This window comes from Neoarius graeffei, chromosome 5 (genome assembly GCF_027579695.1).
Source record: "Neoarius graeffei isolate fNeoGra1 chromosome 5, fNeoGra1.pri, whole genome shotgun sequence".
Lineage (NCBI taxonomy): Eukaryota > Metazoa > Chordata > Actinopteri > Siluriformes > Ariidae > Neoarius > Neoarius graeffei.
Genome location: NC_083573.1, coordinates 50,750,681 through 50,761,113, shown reverse-complemented (window position 1 = coordinate 50,761,113; position 10,433 = coordinate 50,750,681). Strand labels below are relative to the sequence as shown.

The 10,433-nt window shown below is 40.7% G+C and overlaps 1 protein-coding gene across 1 annotated transcript; it reads left to right on the top strand.

Annotated features, from left to right (window-relative positions):
• Nucleotides 1-2,686: 2,686 nt before the first annotated feature.
• Nucleotides 2,687-7,806, top strand: onecutl (one cut domain, family member, like). Its single transcript, XM_060920580.1, has 2 exons — nucleotides 2,687-3,743; nucleotides 7,361-7,806. The coding sequence occupies exons 1-2, from the start codon at nucleotides 2,687-2,689 to the stop codon at nucleotides 7,669-7,671; spliced, it is 1,368 nt and encodes a 455-aa protein (XP_060776563.1). The 3' UTR covers nucleotides 7,672-7,806.
• Nucleotides 7,807-10,433: the final 2,627 nt, after the last annotated feature.

Below are 10,433 nucleotides of genomic sequence, written 5' to 3'. Positions count from 1 at the left end.
CCTTGTCTTTTTACAAACAAATTGATTTAATTGATGTTTTAAACAAAGTGCAGTCTGACATATGGATTATTTTTATCCATATCCATAATATATAGGCCATATTTGCTGATTAGGCATTTTTTTAAAAAATTGCGTGAAATCAAATAAAATGTTTACCTTTTAAAATAGCCCTTATAATACTTGCAGAGTCAAAGATTTTTGAACAAGATTGAGTGTTATCGACTTGTCTTGGTCTGATGTTTCTCAAGCGACTGTTTTGTCTGCACTCGAGAGTGAACTTTCCCCTCTAAAGGCTCTCTCCCTGTTTTCTGGGATGGAAAGGCGCTTTACGTTCTCCCTGCAGCTCTTCCAGAGCCCGTGTGTGTGTGTGTGTGTGTGTGTGTGTGTGTGTGTGTGTGTGTAGATAGCGCAGCATCTGCTGCCGCAACACACCACATCCGCAATGTTCCAGGCACTCAATCCTGCTCATCGATGAAAATTAATATGCCAGTTAGAAATTATTAGGATATACCCATGAAAACACACACACACACACACACACACACTTCAATTTTATAACATGATTACGCAATAAAGACCTTCAAATAAACTTATGAGTCTTTTTTAAAGCTGACTTTTAAAAAGGAAAAAAGGGAATATTAGTCTTATTTGTCCAATAAGAAGTGATCAGTCGAATAGATTCTTATAAGCCTTATATAAAAAGTAAAAAGTAACGTATTGGCTTACAAATTAATTTCTGACACACTGTTAGCTATAGGTATAGGCAAGCTATGGCAAATGTATTGCTACTGTATATAACCAAGGAATGGTGTGCCACTGATATAGGAGAGGGGGAGAGAGAGAGAGAGAGAGAGAGAGAGAGAGAGAGAGATATGAATGAATGAATGAATGAATGAATGAATGAATGAATGAACAGGATCAGAAAAGCCAGTGCAGTTGCTTTATTTATCAGGATTTTTAATGACATAAAATTTTGTAGGGTCCAGCTTGCCTGCGACCCTGTACAGGATAAGCGGCTACAGATAATGGATGGATGGATGGATGGATGGATGGATGGATGGATGGATAAAATTTTGTTTTGAATTGAATCGTCAAGCAACATGTAGGAGGATTTCCTCTGCAAAGGTGAAGAGACAGGTTATTCATGAAACAATCTACACTCAGACAAGAGGCAGGAAGTCCACCCATGCCATGAAATGTTTCCTCTACTACCATCCAACAGGAAGGAGAGGAACAGTTTTTATCCTCAGGCCATCAGGAGACTGAACTCCATCATTAACTGGGGTATCAGCTTGGACATTAAGCATTATTACAGATCACAGATGATACACTTTTTCACTTTGCACCTGATTCTATTCGCCTGCACATTTTAGATTTTATTCTAATTCGATAATATTTTATTCGTATATATTTTTTTATTCTTAGTACTGGGGAGTGAGAAGGTTCGGAATCTCACTGTATACAATGTTGCGATGTTTATATAGTGTGTGTGTGTGTGTGTGTGTGTGTGTGTGTGTGTGTGTGTGTGTGTGAGACAATAAAGCCTTTGAATCTTGAAAAAAATCTGGTAAATTAATTTATGATGAGATAACTGATGATCTCGCAGTTTTACCAAATATCGCCATGGTTTAATAAGTCTACAAGTGACTATAGCAGACGGCAGCCTACAGGAGCGAAAGAGTTAATCCGAGTTAGAAATTCATGCAACATCTGTCAGATTTTTAAGTGTGTGACGTTCAGAGGGGGAGAGAGGGAGGAGGAGAGAAAAACGGGGCTGAGATCGATAGAGAGACAGAGGAAAGGGAAGGAGGGGGATGCACAGAGATAATGACAGAAAGGGAGCTGGGCTCGGAGACATACACAGAGCGCTCGGCCGTGTAGAGCAGAGCAGAGCAAAGCAAAGCCGACAATATTCACAAGCAGGAGGCATTTTATCGCATCCCGGTCATTTATGCCGGAAAGTGAAGTAAACTGAGGAGACGGACCGCCGCCTTTTCAAACCCAGAATCATGTCGATGGTGTGCAAAAGTATCTCACCTCGATAGCAGTTTGTTTGTTTGTTTGTTTGTTTGTTTGGATTATCGATCTCTTCCGACTGGAAAACATCATACATTTTCAGGATTCTTGTTTTCCCTCCGCGGCTCTTGTGTGTCGGGTATCTGCTCCAGCATCGCCTGCTGCGTTGAGGTAAGAGCATCCAACACCAGGATGACTAAAAATCACCTCAAATATTTAGAGCTTCCGAAAAAGAAAGCGAGTTCAATGTATTGGGACTTAAGTTAATAAAATACCACACCGAATGATTTGCGCTTGTGTAAATTGCCTGCGGAGAATCAAAGTAGCCTATTTGTTGCGCTGTTGTTGCTAAACTTGTCGGTGGTTGGCCAGGATTTGGTAGTACGTGATCAATATGCGACGAGGTTTCAACAACAACTGATCAATAAGCAATCAAGTGATCACGGCCTACTGTATCTCTTCCACAGGCTTTCCACGGTCAAGGACAAGGTGCATTTAAGGAGCACAAAAAATGCTGAAAATGAACTCCTGTATCCGCCTTTTGACATCAGACTGAAAGCAAAAATATTGCTCTTCTTTATACTTTATTTATCACTTTGCAAACATTCACACTTCCTAACAGGTATACTGTACGTCTGAAAGTAAGATATTTCAAGGCTGTTTTGTAGAAATGGATGGGAATATGGGAGAGGTGTCGGTTCACAGTCATGTGGAGCTTGCACACAGTCAAGACAGTCGAGTGATGCTGCACTCACGAGATGTCTCTGCTGCCTTCTCGCGTCCAGCTTTGGGAAGCCCCCCCATGGGCCTGGAACATGAGCACAGAAGCCCTGGTTACGAGCACAGTATGCCAACGCTGGGCTATGGAAGGGAGAGCCCTGCAAACTGTGGCAGCACCTACACCACACTGACCCCCCTGCAGCCATTTGACGACAAGTTTCACCATCATCATCACCACCATCCCTGTTTGCCTGTCAGCAATGTAATCGGTAGCTTTACACTCATGCGCGAGGACAGAGGCCTTGGAGGTAACTTCTATAACCCCTACAGCAAAGACTTGGGTATGGCACAGACTCTGTCTCCGCCTCTGGGCAGCTCAGGTCTGGAACCGGCCATGCACAGCTACAGCTCTTTAGGGACCCAGAATGGACATAGTGGCCAGATGTTAGCAGGCAGCCATGAGGTCCATATGGGCAGCAATGGGAGTAACCTATTCTGCCGAACAGTGGCAGACTTTGGGAGGGAAATGTCACCCCCCTCTCTGGGCAGTGACCATGGGGTCAGCCACCATCTGAACAAGATTGACCACCAGCACATACCCACCTACCACCCCCATATATATACCCAGAGTTACCAGCATCATCAGCCCAGCCAGCAGGCCTCAAAGCTGGCTGAGCTATCTGTTTCTTCCCCCTCCTCTTCCTCCTCTTCAAGTTCTGCTCTCACCAGGGAGGGTATGTTGGCTGGTTCCCAGAGTAGCAGTGCAAGCGAGGAGATCAACACCAAAGACGTGGCCCAGCGGATCATCACAGAGCTGAAGAGGTACAGCATCCCGCAGGCCATCTTCGCAGAGAGGGTGCTGTGCCGCTCTCAGGGTACCCTGTCCGATCTGCTACGAAACCCAAAGCCCTGGAGCAAGCTCAAGTCTGGCCGTGAGACCTTCAAAAGGATGTCCCGCTGGTTGCAAGAGCCAGAATTTCAGAGGATGGCATCACTGCGACTGGAAGGTAAAATTCTCAAGCATGCTTATTTGTCTATAAGGTGGACAAAGCAAACTAACACACAGCTCTATTTCTGATGTGAATTCACAGCTCACTGTACATCAGAAAGCACTCATTGTGGAATTTAAAATGATAGAAGTTTTATTCATTTTTTTCTGTATCACAAAAACTTTTGGGCACAAGCCTTTCTTTGCCATTTTTGTCTTTGTCCAGAGACAACACTTAAAACAATATAGTTCCAAACAAATACATCTCTATTCAGATGCATTTCCTTTAAAATTTCATTAGCTATCTGTACTGGCTGAATGTATGGCCCTGTTGACATTTCCTAATAAAATTGTATTAAGGTACGCAATGCTCAAAACAAAAGAAAGGAAAAAAGTATGAGTTCATTTTGCAGCAATTGCACTAATGTCATTTTGTACAAGATATGGAGAAGTGATGTCCTTTGTTGGCTGCTACATAATATTCTTCAGAGATTTGTTTTGAAATCCAGTGCTTGTTATAGTGTTGCAGTGTTGTGACAAGACTAGGGCTGAATATCCAGTTGATGCACATGGCATACAAAGAGCTCCACAGAAAAACAGTAACATGAGAATGGCTTTCAAAATGTCGGACAGCTCTCCCTAGTAGATAGTCACCGAAGACGAACGTGAATGCCGCCTTGCCAAAGTCTGTTCAAATCCCAAGCGATCAATCACCAAAGCCTGAAATGTGTTTCAGAATGAATTATTCTGCTTGCATTACCACCACAGATATTGATTGGTGAACAATGTGCTCTCGGTCATAGGAGTGTTCTTAGCACGGAAATACACAAAATAAATCAATGCCCTTTTTGCCCGCGTGATACTGCATCTTGCTGTTGTTTTTGTGCCACTTCCTGAATACACTAATGTGAGTCACTTGGTAACTGCAGTCAAATATATATTGTCCTGGGGAGCAATATTTTTAGTTAAACTTGGCCACTTGTATTTTTGGAAATGTCTTAAACATTTGTTTAAGTTTTGATTCATTTTAGATTTATAGGCATTAAAATATTCTTACAGTAGATTAATGCATCAAGCATGTTAATATTTGGTATCATCTGATGAATCATACATTTCTTCCAATTGTCTGTCCAATGCACACTCACAAATAGACACACACTCATACACAGTCTTTTTAGCCCTGGCAAAGGCACAAGGTGGACACCTCTGTGCCTTTCTATATAACCTACTTTCCACAAGGGTTGGCGTTTCTTGCCAAGCCTTTTGTTTAATTATCAGCTGGTATTGATTTCCTTGGGAAAGCAGAGCACAGGCCGCCAGCTCACAGCTCCTGTGAATAAGCAAGCGCAGGCTGGAATTAGAATGCACGCAGCACCATGCTTCCTTTCAGAGAACAGGAGACTTAATGCAGAACATTGACTGGGAGAAAGATGACCTAAATTAATGCAGAAAAATGTATCTGAACAAAACATCATGGCAGAAATTATGTAACATAGTATCTTATGTATTTTCAATATTAATATTCAGTTTTTTGTTTGTTTGTTTGTTTGTTTGTTTGTAATGACTTGCAGTCTTAAACTGGATTTTGGCAGACAAATCCCAATGTCTAATGCTTAATGTCCAAACATTATAGACCTATCATAGAACTAAGTACAAATGTACTACAGCACTGCAAATCCAAATTATACTACAATAAAAAACCCAAACGCAATATTCTATACCCACATACAATTTAAATTACATTAAATTAAATCAACAGCTGCTTTGGCTTTATAAGGCTTTATTTTAAAAACTTACCATTTAGAAATAGAATTTAATTCTTAATAATATATGTGTAATTTTAGAGAATTGTAGAACTTTATATATAATGTTTTGGCAATTATTAGGATTTGGATAAATTGCATGCTATTTATGCTATTTGGTTTTTTTTATGTACTGCACATCGGCTGCAATATGTGTATTGATATACACTAGCTGAAATATAGGAATTATATTTTCTTTTAATCTGTTGACACTTTTTCTATATTCATATGTATATCGTGACCCAATCATAGCTATTATTAGTGATGTGCTGCAAATAAATAGTGTAATTGTCTTTCTATCCGTTTCTTTCGCTCTTTTGTGTCTTTGCCCTGTGAGCTGAGTGTAGGTATATACAGGATGCACTGCTTATAATTGAAAAAGAAGATCGAGAGAGAGCGAGACAGAGTGAGTGGCTCAGTAACAGAACAGGATGGAGATCATTACTCTATCCCTCAGCTCCCTGGCAGTGCAGGGATTTCACACATGAGCACTGGAGCTTGAAGCCCTTGTCTTAAAGTCTAAATGAATAAATGCGATATAAAAAAAGGCTTGAGTGTCTCTCAGTGTCTCTGCAACATCAGCGAGTTTGAGAGTCATTTAGCAACTCTGTTGATGGGTAAAACAGGCATGTAAGAGCCCACACCTGTCTATAATTCAAATTGACATGGTTGAGATTGAGGCATGATTGTTTTGCCTGCAGAGCCTTAAAATAAACCTTGTATTTGTTCAGTGGAAGCCATGGCAGCATTGAAAGGGTTAACCAGGCTCTGTAGGTTGAGGAGTCTGAGCAGCATAGATTTAATCAATAATTTCTATCAGCCCATGGCCCAAGAAATCAGCAGGGGGTGGGTCAGAAGAGAGGAAGGTTGAGAGGGGGCAGTGAGGTAGTGTAGTGAGGGATGGTGGTGTGTGTGTGTGGGGGGGTGGGTGGGGGGGTGAAGAACAGTGGTGCTTTCGATCACGTTTCGGCAACATGAGACAAGAGGCATACATCATGATTAAGGTCTACTCTCATGATCATAAGAACTCTATGGGGGATGTTTATGCCTGTGAAAGAGGTGCAGTGCTTTGGATTTATAGCATGGTAATTCCCAGCCTTTTACACATGATTACAACATGAGGAAGCATTTAGTTAATGCTTGGTCCTGCATTGGCAAGTGTCAGCAGGGAGAATGGGAGGGAGACGCTACACTCTACACTCTTATAAATCTGTAACATGTACATATAAAGTGGACAACGATGTATGTTAGTGCTATTTCTTTATTAATAAATAGTGGAATCAATGAGGAAGTCATAATATATGCGTCTGCTAGTGCTGGCAGCATGAAGTGGTGCACAATGTTAATACTTGCTTTAACAAGATCTGTTATTGCTTTTTTTACACTCTACAATCTTTTTCGGTAATTATTAACAGCAATACAAAATGATTTAAAAACAATTAATAGCACTTTGTATTTTTTGTGATATACAGTTTGCTCTTTTTTAAATGGTTTCTCTTTGCAAATGTTTCTGAAATATGATTCTACAGCTCCAGCCAACTGACACAAATAAACATAATTATAGGCAAAAATAGATAGATAGGCCAGACATTTGCAGTAATTACCGTTGCATGTAGTAATTTTGTATTTGTAAAGTATTTTCCTACTTCTAATAAGAATATTTATTCCACTGCAACACACAGATTGAACTGTATGTGTAAGCAATAATCTTATTCTTTTAGATAATTCTTTAAATAATGAATAATTACAAATGTAATTTAAAATTGAAGCAACTTTTTTAATATAACTAATTCAATTACATCTCTCTTTTTCTCTCTCTGTCTCTGGCCCTCAGCATGTAAGCGGAAGGAGCAGGAGCAGTCCAAGCAGGAAAGAAACCAGGGACCAAAGCGTACTCGCCTGGTCTTCACAGACTTGCAGCGACGTACACTGATGGCGATCTTCCGAGAAAACCAGCGACCTGCCAAAGAGCTGCAGGTGACAATTGCACAGCAACTGGGCCTCGAGCTGTCCACTGTTAGCAACTTCTTCATGAACGCTCGCCGTAGAAACCTCAACCGCTGGAGCGAGGATGGACGCCCATCCTCCACTGGGTCCTCAGGGTCCAGCACCTCCTCCCCTACTGTCTCTTGCACTACGGCATGATGCGAGAAGAGGCCAGATCTCCACAGCATGTGAAAGATCTAACATCTCTGATGCTGACAGAGGTTTTTTTTTTAATCGGAGTTGATTTACACAGGAATTAAAGTACAACTGAAACCAAAGATAAAACACTATGGAAGAGACAGATTTCTCAGTATAGTTATCAGTATCACTGGTAGTATCAGTATCACTGGTAGTTATCAGTATCACTGGTAGTTCATCTTTAATTTGGAATAGACCAACTGATTTTCTTTTTAATGGAAGAAATCATGTCTGACATAATTTCAGTAAAAGGTGATTAACCAAGAATACTGCAGTCGTTTAGTGAGCAGTCGTTTTTGGTATCACTGCTTTTGTTTAATACAGAAAACAGTATCAGTATTTTAAAAATCAAGACATGTCACTCAGACATTTTTTGTCTAAACAGCTTGAGTGCTTTGGGTTCCTTTCATACAATATGTAAAGAAAATTATGACCAAAGATAAATGCCAAAAGAATGTGGTATGATGTTTTTCTCCTTCTTTGAGAAATGCTTGAAAGTAACTTTGTGTGGATTTTTAGGGGTTTATTTCATCTTGGATAAATTCTAACAAAAGCTACAGCTCACCTTCCGATCCTGCTGCCCAAGGTTCTACATGGAGATAGCCTGAGCCTGTGTGCAGAACTGACTAGCATCCTCCTAACTAAACAATGAACCTGAATCCTATAGGGATGAAAACAGATCCTGAAGGAGAGGGAGGAGGGGCAGAGGATGCGTTTTTTTAAAGAGTACCCTCAAGAGCACTGATCGATTGATTGGTGGATCTCATGGGAGCTGCTGCAAAGAAATACAGACAAAGGTACAAAGATGAATCCTCTGTAGATGTACAGTGAGCACTGATTATTCGCATTTGTAATTTCCATCCACTGATCTGAAAATGACCAATAGAGAAAACTCCTGTAGAGCCACTGCAAGATTGTACTTGGTGCTCATACTGGATAACGGAGAAATGTATTAGCAGATAATGGTTTTCTACAAATATCAAGCACACAAGCCATGGTGGATTACTTAATGCCTGTTATTAAATCTCAAAGGCATATGGTTTATCACATCCAAAAGAAAAAAAAGAACAAAACTTGGATATTATTTGTGACTTGGGCTCAAAATCTGAACTCAATGAACTGAAACATACTAGTAGTTTTGATTATTATTATTATTATTATTATTATTATTATTATTATGCAGTTATTTATGTATTCATGTATTTATTTCCTGGTTATTTATTTGCTAAATATTGTATTATTGTAAGTATTTATTTCATCACATTGTCTATTAATTTGTTTCTGATGGGAGTCCCATCATGATACCAAAGATGAAGGTTTGTCCTCCCTGAATGTAGGCTCTGCTGTTGTTTGTTTCTGTAATAATGCTAGTGTTCTAACTGTCCATTTGGAAAAAAAGGAAGAAAAAAAGAAAAAAAAACATGCAATGCCTGCTCAAGTCAGAGCACCTCTGATACACTGATCAAATCTAAAACTGCACCAGCTGGAAGACTAGAATTGTTGACCAGAATCACATAGCTGGAAATTCAGTCTGAAAGTTCAGCCTGGCTGTGGATGCTTTTTGACTAGGTCAGAGGCACCCAAAATCTTTTCCTAAATGCTTTTCCCATTTTTGACTAAATTTAGTCATAATGGATCCATGTGATCCCTTTCAGTTGAAATGCATTGCTCTACACATACACAAGCCCTGTGTCTTTTGGGATGGGTGGCACAGTGTTACGTGGGGTTCAAGGGTACAAGACAAAGTTGCAATGCCGTTTTGGCTGCGTTCACGTGTCACTCTGTCTTTAACCTTCGCAGGATGTGAAGTGAGGCCCCCTTCACAGCATGCACTTGAAAGAGGGACCATGAAAGAGGCCATCGACTTTTGCTGACATGAAAGAGGCTTTTTTTTATGTGTGTCCTGTTGGAGGCTGGGGCCGAAGCTCGCTGCTCACTCAGCCAGACCCATGGGCTTAGGGCATTCAGAGGGGAGGGCAGATCAGAGAAGGGCTGCATTACCAATCCAAGGGATAGTGAGTGGGGAGGGAGTGCTGGAGAGTGCAAATTAAACTTTAATGAGTGACAATTGTAAGCCTGCTGAGAGCAGAACAAGGGTGTCTGCATCAGCGCACGTGTTAACACTCAGCAGTTGTCCTGGTGCAGCAGTTCTCCAAGTGTTGCCAAAAGAGCATTTTAGATACAGCAGAATTGCTATTTCAGATTTGCGTATTGCATCTCTGAACCCAAGACAACCTTGGTAGTATAAAGATTCATTGAAAGTACTAATCTTAGGGAGCCCCTCGTGGTTAAAGGTTTTTGCTGTCTCTTAGAAGAAAATGGCTGAAAGTTTAGAGAATGGCCCAGACACAAATACAGGCCAGACGGGTGTGAAGGATCTCTAGGAGCTGGTCTGTAAAAACTGGACTGCACTGTGCAAGGAATGTTTTGGCATGTACATGCTGTAAACATACACTCTTGTTAATGTTGCTCATTTCTCCTTGCGCATATGTGTGTACACTACTGTATGGAAGCATTTGCATCCCCATTTGATTCCTAGACAGTGGTTGGCCCATATTTTCTGGCTACGACTGTACATGTGACTTCATTTTTGCCATCCAAGAAACAACTCAACCCATTCACTACTATGAAGAATTCATCTACCTCAATTGTGTGTGGTGTAGCTGATATGTAACTGTACCAAAGATCCCATGCATTCAGGGAGAGTTTGTGTCTCATCTTTT

What these genes read in the sequence shown, in the direction of transcription:
- onecutl (XM_060920580.1), top strand. Translation starts at nt 2,687, where the DNA reads ATGGATGGGAATATGGGAGAGGTGTCGGTTCACAGTCATGTGGAGCTT. An exon ending in GGCATCACTGCGACTGGAAG is followed by an intron (nt 3,744 to 7,360) that starts GTAAAATTCTCA and finishes TCTGGCCCTCAG; the next exon opens with CATGTAAGCGGAAGGAGCAG.